The 12879-nt window shown below is 41.6% G+C and overlaps 1 protein-coding gene across 3 annotated transcripts in view; it reads left to right on the forward strand.

Moving 5' to 3' along the window:
* The first annotated feature begins 8452 nt into the window (after positions 1-8452).
* Positions 8453-12879, forward strand: part of RBL2 (RB transcriptional corepressor like 2) — a 55922-nt gene continuing 51495 nt past the window's right edge. Inside the window, exons 1-2 of one of the 3 annotated variants that reach the window (XM_045442766.1) lie at positions 8453-8821; positions 10990-11120. In XM_045442766.1, coding sequence (XP_045298722.1) covers positions 8582-8821; positions 10990-11120 — 371 coding nt within the window. In that variant the 5' untranslated portion in view covers positions 8453-8581. The other 2 variants (XM_045442767.1, XM_045442768.1) reach the window with 2 other exon arrangements.

Here is a 12879-nt window from a genome sequence, read left to right on the forward strand (position 1 = left end):
AGGAATTGTTGGCTTCCTTCTAGGTCAGGCTGTCTGCAGATATAGACCCTTTCCTCTGCTGCCTTATTGACAGTTACATTAAGTACAGTAAATGACAAGTGTTTATTAATACTGTTCCATCCTCAACATCTGTGCGAGCGTATACAATGGCCCCCATGCAGAAAAAGATTCCACTGAGCCAACAGACAGCAGTGATTCCGTTAGTGATAGTGAAAGTCGTCCTACACGGTAACCCTCCTCTCTCTGGTCTCCCTCACACCAGCCACGAAGGTTTTCCAAGGTAAGTGCCGGTTAATCTGTTTATTTTCCTTTATGTTTTGTATTTTCTTTATTATTTTGTATTATCTGACAGTATGGTAATCATTCTTATGGGAATATTTTGGGGTTGTGGAAAGAATCAATTGAGTTTCCATTATTTCTTATGGGGAAATTTGCTTTGATATACAAGTGCTTTGGATTGCAAACATGTTTCTGGAATGAATTATGCTTGCAAACCAAGGTTTTACCGTATTATGGAATGAGTAACACCATATGCTTAGTTAACATCCCTAACCACACATAGTTACACTTTTTTTTAAAGATATCTCTTCAGGGGGGCACCTGCGTGGCTCAGTCGGTTGAGCATCTGACTCGATTTTGGCTCAGGTCACGATGCCAGGGTCGTGGGATTGAGCCCCCACACTGGGCTTCGTGCTGAGTGTGGAGCCTGCTTGGGATTCCCTGTGTTTCCCTCTCTGCCCCTCTCCCCTGCACATATGCTCTCTCTCTCTCTCTCTCAAAAAAAAATTTTTTTTTACTTAAATTTTTACTTAAAATTTTAAAGTAAATAATTAAAATAAAGATTGCTCTTCAGGGAAATGAAAGGGAAGAATGGAAAGCCTTTGTCTGCCTCCAAACATTCAGTCACCAGCACCCCAAACCCTGCATGTGTGCATGCACACAACACACACAGACACACACGTGCCTGAGGTCTTCTGTGATGCACCCATAACTCCCTGAGTTTCCTTTTCATAACATATTTATACTTGACAATTGTTTGTTCTGCGTCTGTTTCCCCCATGAGACCACAAGCTCTTTGAGGACAGAGACCATGCTTGTCTCATTCACTACTGGATCCTCAGTTGTTAGCAAAATACTTGACATATAGTAGGTGGTCAGTAAACATTTGTTGAGTATTTGAAAGAATTGATGGTAGGCTCCCTGGCTAAGTGAATAAACGAATGAATGAATGAATGAATGAGTGATCAGACCCCAAGAAAACCTTTGAACATTGAAGATTGATTTTTAAAAAAGATTTTTTTTAAGTTTATTTATTTATTTTGAGAGAGTGCAAGCTTGAGCCAGGGAGGGGTAGAGAAAGGGGCAGAGAAAGAATCCCAAGCAGGCTCTGCATTGTCAGTGCGGAGCCTGATTTGGGGTTCAAATTCACGAACCGTGAGATCTGACTTGAGCCAAAATCAACAGACAGACACTTAACTGACTAGCCACCCAGGCACCCCAAGATTGATTTCTTTTTAAATCTGTTTTTTTTAATTGAGGTATAATTGACATATAACATCCTATTATTTTAGGTGCATAACATAAGGATTTGATATATGTGTATATTATGACAGCAAGTTTAATTAACATCCATAACTGCACATAGTTACATTTTTTTTCTTGTGATGTGAACTGCTAAGATTTACTCTCTTAACAACTTTCAAATATACAATACAGTATTGTTAACATAGTCATCACGATGTACATTGCATCCCCAGGAATTATTTATTTGATAACTGGGTATTTGTATCTTTAGACCACCTTCACCCATTTTGCTCACTCCCTACCCGCTGCTTCTTGCAGCCACCAAGTTTTTTCTTTAATTTGTGAGTTTATTTGTTTTCAGATTTCACATATAAGTGAGATTATATAGTACTTGTCTTTCTCCGCCCTCTCAGCATAATGCCCTTAAGGGCCATCCATGTTGTTGCAAATGGCAGGATTTCCTTCTTTTTACAGCTGAATAATATTCCATCTTACATGTACATATACATTTTCTTTATGCATTCATCTATCGATGAACACTTAGGTTATTTTCATGTCTTGGCTATTGTAATTAATGCCGCAGTGAACATGGGGGTGCAGATATCTCAAGATCCTGATTTCAATTCCTTCAGATAAATACCCAGAAGTGGGATTGCTCATCATATGGTAGCTCTATTTTTAATTTTTTGAGGAACCCCCATTACTGTTTACCAAAGCAGCTGCACCATTTTACGTTCCCACCAACAGTGCACAAGGGTTTCCTTTTCTCTACACCCTTGCAAACACTTATTTCTTCTCTTTTTGAGAATAGCCACTTTAACTGGCGTGCAGTGATATCTTGTGACTTTGATTTTCATTTCCCTGGTGATTAATCATGTTGAGCACCTTTTCATATATTTGTTGGCCATTTGTATGTCCTCTTTGGAAAAACGTCTATTCAGATCCTCTATTTTTTACTGGAATTGTTTGTTTCTATTGAATTATATGAGTTCTTTATATATTTTGGATGTTAATCCCGTATCAGATATATGAATATGATTTGCAAATATTTTCTCCCATTCCCTAGGTGCCCTTTTCATTTTGTTTGTTTGTTCGTTTTGCTACACAGGAGCCTTTTAATTTGATGGTTTTTTTATTTTGTTTTATTTTGTTACTTTTATTTTTGCTTTTGTTGCCTTTGCTTTTAGCTACAAATACAGAAAATCATTGCCAAGACCAAAGTTGAGGTGATTACTACCTATGTTTTCCTCTAGGAGTTTTATGTTTTCAGGGCTTATGTCCAGGTCTTTAATACATTTTGAGTTGATTTTTGTGTATCATGTAAGATACACATGATCCACTTTAATTCTTCTGCATGTAGCCATCCAGTTTTCTCAACACTATTTATTGAATAGACTATCTTTCTCCCAGTGTATATTCTTGGCTCCTTCGTTGTAAATTAATTGACCATAGATGTGTGGATTTATTTCTGGGATTTCTATTTTGTACATCGATCCATGTGTGTTTTTATGCCAATACTATATTGTTTTGATTACTATTGTTTTGTATAGGAAATTAGGAAGTATGATGGCTCCAACTTTATTCTTCTTTCTCAAGGTTGCTTTGGTTTTGGGGGACCGTTTTTGGTCATGATCGATTTGTTTTTTTAAATACATATTTATTTTTGAGAGAGAGAGAGAGTACACAAGCGAGGGAGGGGCGCGCGCGCGCACACACACACACACACACACACAGAATCCAAAGCAGTCTCCAGGTTCTGAGCTGTCAGTACAGAGCCTGACATGGGGCTCGAACTCACAAACTGTGAGATCATGACCTGAGTCGAAATCAGATGCTCAACTGACTGAGCCACCCAGGTGTCCAGGTCAGGATTGATTTCTTAAACTGACTCAGTTAATGTCCATGCTCTCCACTCAAAGCAAGGCCCTCATTCATGGCCTATTTGTCCTTAACTTGACATACGTTCCCAGCCACCTCAGTTACTGTTTGCAAGTACTCCTCCCCGCCCCCCCCGAAAAGAAAGGAGAACAAGGGTTATCAACAGGTCCTATGGTGACCTCAGTGAAAAGAAACATAACATGAAAGCAAGAAGGAAGATGAAAATAAAGCGTTTGAAAACTCAGCAGTACAAACAGTAGAGGGTATGTAGCCCAGTACCTACTCCACAGGCCTCATAGGCACCATGAGGCAATAATTGTTCATAATCGTTTATTGAAGGGTAAAAGGACAGGTTTTATGTATTCCAGATTGCCAAGGCTTCCCCGTGTATCAAATCTAGTTTTCTTTTAATTTTTTTTTTAACATTTATTTATTTTTGAGAGACAGAGCGAGACAGAGCACGAGTAGGGGAGGGGCAGAGGGAGGGGGGCGGGACACAGAATCCAAAGCAGGCTTCAGGTTCTGAGTTGTCAGCACAGAGCTCCACGCGGGGCTCCAACTCAGGGACTGCGAGATCATGACCTGAGCCACAGTCGGACGCTTAACCGACTGAGCCACTCAGGCGCCCCTCAATCTAGTTTTTGTAGTTTATGCTTGGATTGGGTTTTTGGCAGGCAGATTCTCATTCATAATGGGGAAAGTTGGTTTAAAGAAGACCTGCTTGGCTTATAGTAGCAGCCCCTAAGGGACCCAAATACCTGACTAGAATTCATCAGGAATACAATGCTAGTTAGCTCAGGTCTCCAGATGAGACTCTTCACATCCCAGCTGAAATAGAAAGCCGGCTCAGCCCTGCCTGAGTAGATAGCACCCCCGACTGGAAGCTGAAAACTAAGGGTTTTTGCTGGTACCAACACATGGTTCTTTGAACACTTTTGAAGACACGTAAACACAGTGCAAACACAGTTGAAGCCACAGTTGCAGTAACAGCCACCTGATCGCTCAATCTGAAAGGAAGACAACACTTCTAGCTTCAGACCATAGGACATATATTTAAAATTTTTTTCAGTGTAAGAATAATGACATACAATATTCTATCAGTTTCAAGTGAACATCGTAGTGATTCAGTATTTTATACATTAGCAAAGGGTCCTCATGATGTCTAGTGACCATCTGTCACCATACAAAGGTATTAGAATATTATTGAGTATTTTGCCCATGCAATACATTGCATCCCCATGAACTCATTTATTTTGTAACTGGAAGTTTGTACCACTTAATCCCCAAACTTAAATTTCAGTGTGGGTGGGAATGTAAAATGATAGAGCCACTTTAGAAAAAAAAAATTGGCAGTTTCTTATACAGTTTGCTATGTACCATATAACCCAATAATACCATTCCGTTTTGGTCGGCTAGGTTGACTCCTCCCTCTTTGTTCACGTGGCCTTTCTTCAGTCTGTGCATGTGGCTTTCTTACAAGGCCACACATTTTATAACTTCATTTAACCTTAATCACCGGCTAAAAGCCCTATCTCCAAATACAATCACATTGGGGGTTAGGACTTCAGCATATGAATTGGGGAAGAACACAAACATTCTGTCCATAGCACACTCCTAGGTATTTGCCCCAGAGTCATGAAAAACTTGTGCTACACAAAACCATTTACATAAATGTTATGGTAGCTTTTCTCATAACCGCCCCCAAATGGAAACAACCAAGATGTCTTCAGACGTCTTCAACTTTTGAATGAATAAATAAACTTGGGGACATTCATACAGTAGAATACTACTTATCAATAAAGGAACAAACTACTGTCACATGCAACAACTTGGAGGAATCTAAAAGACATTATGCTAAATTGAAAGATGTCAGGCTCAAAGGCTACTTATTGTGTGATTCCACTTACATGACATTTTGGAAAATAGGAAAATCTATGGGGACAGAAAATTGATCTGTGTTTTCTAGGGGCTACTTGATGAGGGCTTTACTATAAAGGGGCAGTAGGAAACTTTTCAGGTGATGGAAATGTTCTATAGTTTCATTGTGGTGAACACAACTATATGTATTTGTCAAAATTCATAGAACTGTATACACTTACAAGAGTAAATTTTACTGCATGCAAATTATGGCTCAATGAATCTGCCATAAAAGAATAAACAGAAGGATACTTGAAAAAGTTCATTTGTATGTATGGTCTTCCTAAAAGTAAATATGAGAGAAACAATAAAGAACTTTCAAGCACAAAACATATTAGGATAAAATTTTGTTGGGATGGGAATATGAGGTGAAGGAGAGAAAAGAACGGTATAAACTTTCTAATTGTTAAAGAGAAGTTTTGTTCATGTATTTTTAAATGTTTCTTTATTTATTTAGAGAGAGAGAGTTTGTGTGCAAGCAGAGGAGGGGCAGAGAGAGAGAGAGAGAGAGAGAGAGAGAGAGAATTCCAAACTGCTCCATGCAGTGAGGGCAGAGCCCAGAGTGGGGCTCAAACCCACAAACTGTGAGATCATGACCTGACCTGAAATTAAGAGTCAAATGCTTAACTAGCTGAGCCACCCAGGCGTCCCTTGTTCATGTGTTTTTAAAGTGGATGTTAGTGAGTATCAAATTATTATGATACATACAGTCCATTGGATATGTTTAACGATTAGTAACAGTTTTATTTTAAAAGGCTTATAGTTACATGTTTGATATTACACCTGATCAAACTTTTAATGAAATGTCTTATATGTCAACTTTAAAATATGCTAGAAGGTAATCCTTTTAGGAGGACATGATCAAAAAGTTTCAAGATCACACACACATTATTTAAACATTTTTCATGTTTATTATTTATTTTTGAAAGAGACAGAGAGCATGAGCAGGGGAGGGGCAGAGAGAGAGAGGGAGACACAGAATCTGAAGAAGGCTCCAGGCTCTGAGCTGTCAGCACAGAGCCCGACGTGGGGCTTGAACCCACGAACTGTGAGATCATGACCTGAGCTGAAGTTGATCGCTTAACTGACCCACTCAGGCGCCCCAACACACACCCATTTTTGTCACATAAAAGCTTATGCGAAGTTTCTCAGTTAAGTCATGTATTTTAAGGTCATATACACAATGCAAAAATAAAGGTTATTTTTAGATGACTGCTATTTATGATCTTTGAAATTCTATTGGGCATCACAGCATAAGTAAGGATGTTACCCGTGCAACATTGAGGAATCAATAGAAACAATTGATAGGTACATGTCTTATATTTCATAGGTGTTTGCTTATTGCTGCATAACAAGCCATCCTCAAACTTTGTGACTTGAAAGAATAATAATCATTTCTTTTGCACACAAATATGCCATTGGGTAGAACTGGGTAGGGATCAGAGGCAAGGTTCATCTTTGCTCCATGCAGCATGAGCTGGACAGTTGACTGAAGGCTGGAGGATCTGCTTTCACACTGGCTCATTCAGTATGGCTGGGGCTGAAGGCCAGGGGCCTCAGGTCCTTTGCACATGGCAGAACTTTTCTCCAAACCTCTACACTATGAGATGACCACACTAGAGCATAGCTTCCAGTAGCATCAGGCTGTGCCCTAGGATGACTCCAGTACTGCATTAAAATGCCTGTCTGAGAAAACTCAAGGCTACCAGTGTTTATCATTTGTTCTAGCCAAAACCTGATGATAGGTCCCAGACCTCCCTTTTCTTATAGCATTTACCCAGAAGGGCTTACAATGGTGACTCCTTCTTCTGTCCCTTTCAGATGTGTATGTATCTCTTGCCATTTGAAGTGTCTTTCTCAATGATCTGAGAGCCATATAGGGCCTCTGTCTCTTAGTCTCTGTAGGGAAAAAAAAAGAATCCTAACTTCAATAAATCGCCTGCTGGCAGCTACAGCTGGCCTGATCACATTTACACTCACCAAACCTTTGTAATTTTTTGGTTCAGCTCCACTCTCTCCCATCTCTACTCCTTCATTCGCACTTTATTTAAATTGTCCAGTCACTGCTGCATAGATTGGAACGGAGTTCAGCTCTTTACCTTACTGTCAATAGTGTCTGAATAAAATCTGTTTTACCCCTTTAACTAACGCCTGGCTTTGTCTACCACTGATAATAGGCTTCTCCAAGTGACCTGGGCTTCTTCACAGTGTGGTGGCTAGGTTCAAAGTGTCAATGAAGACAGAAGGAAGTGATCCCATAGCAGACAGCAATGTGTTATTGGCTCCTCAAACATAAAAATGTTTTATATCATGGGTGCACTTGGCTGGTTAGGCATCTGACTCTTGATTTCAGCTCAGGTCATGATCTCACTGTTTGTGAGATTGAGCCTGAAGTCGGGCTCTGCACTGACAGCACGGGGCCTGCTTGGGACTCTCTCTCTCTCTCTCTCCCTCTCCCTCTCCCCTGCTCAACCTCTATTTCTCTCTCTGCTTCTCAAAATAAATAAATAGACATTTAAAATATGTTTTATACTATGCCCACTTATAAATCAAAAAGGATTGTTAATAAGTGATTCAAGTCTACTATGGGAATGAAAGAGAAAGCAAAAAAAAAAAAAATAAAGGAATAAAGTTAAGCCATTTGGGTGACTGAGGATAATACAAATGCATCACTTACAGAAAACATAAATTTGCCCTTTGGGAAATAAAAGAATTACTGCTTTTTTAAAAATCCAAAAATTATTTGAAAGGCTCACATAAAATTAAAACACAGGAAAGAACAAGAAATTAGGAGCGATGCTGAAATTTGAACTTAGGCAGACAGGCCGCCCTTGCTTGCTATTACGCTTGCTATTATCCTTATTTTTGAGATAAGGACACCCAGATATTGAGTATTCATTTTGGAGGCACCTTGAACACTAAATCGTCACGTGTCGATGTTTTTTCTCTTCAGTGCGGTCCTGCTGAATGGTCCCAACATGGGGGCCTACTTAAAACGTAGCGAAGCCTCTTTTATTTTAGCCCAAGGAACACTACAGGAGTTTCTTTTTTAAATATGATTTTTGACCTCCGTGGGCTTCCGGCCCGAACTACATTTCCCAGCAGGCCGTGCTCAGAAGTACGGGTGCCTACTTGAGGTCTAGCTTCTCTGGTGGCGGCGCAGTCGCCGTACGGACGGCCGACGGGCGGGCGCTTCGCGGTTTGAATGGCTGCGGGCCCGGGCCCTCAGCTCACCTGAGGACCGGCCGCCCAGGGGTGCGCTATGCCGTCGGGAGGCGACCAGTCGCCGCCGCCCCCGCCTCCTCCTCCGGCGGCGGCAGCCTCGGATGAGGAGGAGGAAGACGACGGCGAGGCGGAGGACGCCGCGCAGCCGGCCCGCTCGCCGGCCCCTCAAACCCTGCAGCGGTTCGAAGAGCTGTGCAGCCGCCTCAACATGGACGAGGCGGCGCGGGCCGAGGCCTGGGACAGCTACCGGAACATGAGCGAGAGCTACACGCTGGAGGTGCGCCGCGGGGGAGGAGGCGAGGGCTTCCCGGGCCTAGTCGCCGCGCCCCGCCGCGGGAATGGGCCCCTCCCCTCCCCGGGTCGGGCGCCCGGCGGGGACCCTGGGGCCGGCCCCGGGTCTCCGGTCCCCAGCCTGGAGGGCGGCGGGGATCCTCCCTGCGCGCCTTAGTCCTGGGGACCTGGCTGACGGCAGGCTCCTAGCGGCCCAGAAAGTGAACCCCGTCTCGCAGCTGTTCCCTTTCGGGTTCCGAGTGGGGGCCATTTCTTGCCCTAAAGTGGCATCGCGAGGCCGAGGTCGTGCCGGGGTCACGATCGCAAAGATACAACCACCTTGTCGGCCGAATGAACAGGTGCAGTTGTTACGACCGTCAGGAGAAGGGGAGGGGACTTGGCTGTGCTCCCACGGAGATTAACCCGCGTTTAGCGCCGGGGCCGCTAGGCTTCTCTCTCAGTTCTTTTCCTGCTGTGCCCACTGCCTTTGTCCCGGCATTGCATCCGTGGAGTAAACGCGTTGTTAAGTTTCGGGCTGTGCTTGTGTGTCAGCTGTGTTCCTTTCCCTCGGGCAAATGAAACGGGCTTTCTGCCCCCCTGGATATAGACACACGCCCGCATTTGTCCCTAGGAAGCTGGCACTGCGACGACCTTGAGGACCTTTCGGTCACCCCAGACGTTGCCCAGGACCCCGTAGCCGCTGTGATTTCGGCTTGTTGTGTCCCTTTCTTCGGATGGGGCTTGCAGATGAGAAAAATGGCCATTCCAGCCAGTGAGGCTCAACCCTGTAGGCACCTCCCCTTTATGGACCAATGGGAAGTGACGCGGAAGTCGGGATTGTTTATCAGCTGTTTGCTTGTGTGTGGCGTTGAACTGGAGGCCATATGATTTTCTTAAGCTGTTTTACGGTTTGTGGAAAGAGTAGGGCAGATAGGCGCAGACTGGGAAGGCCTAACCAAAGTATCTTTAATTATAAAAGTAGGGTGTTTCTGAGTACATGTGACTCACTGAGGTTACTTTGTATTCTTGCCTTAACAGGATTGTATTTCAGTTCTTCCCCCGTAGTTATATGTGCGGGGGCGTGGGGGACAGGCCTAGTAATCTAGTGTCCATAGAACTTGACAGACCTAGGTGACATTGGACAATTTACCTAACCACTCCAACACTCGATTTTGTGATACGTGAATTTGAGATTCTTTGTACCTGCGTCAGAGTTGTCTTGCAGGTTTAATAAGGGAATGTGGAGTTTCTGTTGTGGAGAGTGCTTGTGTTCCAGAGTTTGCAGACCTCTTTCCTATACGTAGGTCATGTGGCCGCACAGGCCACGTTCCTATTTATTTTTCAGTGGTTCTGTGGTTCTTTAGTTATGGGCAGAAGTGCTTCCAAATAAGCTTTTATTTTATCCTCACGATAATCTTTTAAGTTACATAGAACACGTACTATCACCATTCAGCTGAGGTGTCTCAACTCATGGGATTAAGTTGTATGAAGTCCAGTGTTAGGTAAGCAAGCGGCTAATGGTTAGTAAATTGTTTTTGAAAACACGTTTGATTAGCTCAGTTTACCCAGTAAGTGAATGAATATTCATTTATCATTTTTTTCCCCACCTCTTTTTGGCCAGATACTGTTGTAGATGGCAGTGAGCAAAACTTAAAAACCCCCACCCTCATGGAGCTTGTTGTCAGGGATGATGTGAAATAATGGAGGATGTCAGGCTCGTGGAAAATAAAGCTCATATGATATTTAATACAGAGTATCGGTTATAGAATTTTATCTTCTGATTTCTTGTGTTTTCTATGCTTTCATTCTCACAGCCCTCAGATAAGGAAGTTGAGGCTCTCTGTTCATTTGTCCCACATGGGGACCCCCAAAGTACATGTCCTGAGAGAGTGAGGCAGGTGGAATCTTTATTGCCTTTTATGATCTTACAAGTTACCTAGCATCATCTGCACCTCCTTTGAGATAGTTCAAAACGAGGGCATAGAACACAGATTCCTGTCTCCCAGTGTGAAAATGTCAGTGTCACAGTATGAGAACACTCGGGATGGAGCCGTCATTGAAAACACAGCTTCCCACAGACATAAAAAATTAAACTTTGTTTAATCATAAAAGTTTTTTCATATTGAAATGTATATATAGCTCATAGGTAAAAATCAATATTCCTTTATTTTACAGGGGAATGATCTTCACTGGTTAGCATGTGCCTTATATGTGGCTTGCAGAAAATCTGTGCCGACTGTAAGCAAAGGGACTGTTGAAGGAAACTATGTATCTTTAACTAGAATCCTGCGATGTTCCGAACAGAGGTAACTATGTCAGAGTTGGAAAAGTAGAGTGTGACAAATGTAAAAGGTCAAAAATCATAGTGATAGAATTCTCTGTTTATCATTTCCAGGGCATTTTTGTACCTATAGAGTGCTGAATTTAGAGACTAGGTCATGGCTTTCCTTTACCGCATCTAAGTTGGTAGCCATTATATTTTACTTCTTTGGTGAAAAGTATTGAAATTTTAATGTATTAAGACTTGTATGGGAGCACCTGGGTGGCTCGCTCAGCCGAGCGTCCAACTCTTGATTTCAGCTCAGGTCATGATCTCACAGTTCATGAGTTTGAGCCCCACATCGGGCTCTGTGCTGGCCTGCTTGGCCTGTGTGGTGCCTGCTTGGGATTCTTGCTCTCTTTCCCTCTCTCTCTGCCCCTTCCCTGCTCACTCTCTCTAAAATAAATAAATAAACTTAAAAAAAAAAAAAAAGACTTGTTTGTATGAAGAGTACTATTAAAGGTTAGGACTTATTATTATGTGATATTGGAGGAATTCTAAATAAGGATATTAGAGAAACTTTAGGAAATACTCTAAATTGTAAAGGTAAATAAAATATGGTATTAAACTTAGAACTACATGCCCAGGATTTGTATCTTTATATATAAAAAAATGGAATGTGTAAATACTTCTCCATTTGCTGCTTGGGGGGATATGCAACACTATTACAATCAGTTTCTGAAAGGGTCAAATAATGTTTTAAAGAAGAGGCAGAAATTGCTTTTTCTATCTGTTGTGTAATTGAATTGATTATATTTATTTGTGCCTTTTGGGTGAATTTTCTCTTATGGCTTATTAAAGATTGGTGGGAAAAAGGATATTTGGCAGTTTGTAGGGGGAATACCACTGTCAAAATTTATGTACCTAATGGTTTAAAAAATCACTTACTATTAAAATAATTAACAAGAAATGTAATATTCTATCTGTAGCCTATTTATTAACCTTGAACTCCATCCTGAGTTATATTTAGGCCTAAGGACAAGAGGCAGTGCATAAAGAGTTGAACACCTGGTCTGCAAACCTGCAGAAGTGGACTTAAATAAGGTGCAAAAATATAATCATTACGGAAAAGCAAAGTGGAGACAGAATAATCCAGTTAAGTGACAGACAAGGAACTTTAGAAGCAAAGGTCAAATTATGGAATCATCATAAACCATAGTAAATTGAATTCATCCAACATTTTAATGCAAGTAAGCTAGTTCTAGGCTTCAGTTGTGTTTCCATTTCAAAAACTCAGTTTCTATCTTTAAATTTTACCTCTGGGCTCAGATTATTTACTTTTTTGCCATAATGGACTAAAATGGATTAAAAACGAAGAGTATGTTGGGAGAAGATATTTACAATGTGTATAAATGACAAAAGATCAGTGTCCAGAAGTATATAGAGAACGGCTAACAAATGGTTGCATGATTGACAACTAAATGGGTCCTAAAAAATGGGTAAAGAATATGATTTCACAAAGCTCAAAACTCACATAGCTAATAGATGTATGTAAAGAAGTTCAGTCTCACTGGTAATAAGGAAGTTCAAAGTAAAAACAAGGTAACTGTCATTCTTATCAGATTGGGAAAGTTTGAAGGCTGATAAAACCCGCTCTAGTCACTATGTAGGGAAACAGGAAGTCTGTATTGCTGGTGTGCATTGGTGAGAGTATAAATTGGCACGGCCACTTGAGTGGCAAATTTGGCAGTCTCTAGTAAAGTTGGAGATGCACCTTCTCTGACTCGGCAATTCTTCATCTTGGC

Source organism: Leopardus geoffroyi, chromosome E2 (assembly GCF_018350155.1).
Source record: "Leopardus geoffroyi isolate Oge1 chromosome E2, O.geoffroyi_Oge1_pat1.0, whole genome shotgun sequence".
Taxonomy (NCBI): domain Eukaryota; kingdom Metazoa; phylum Chordata; class Mammalia; order Carnivora; family Felidae; genus Leopardus; species Leopardus geoffroyi.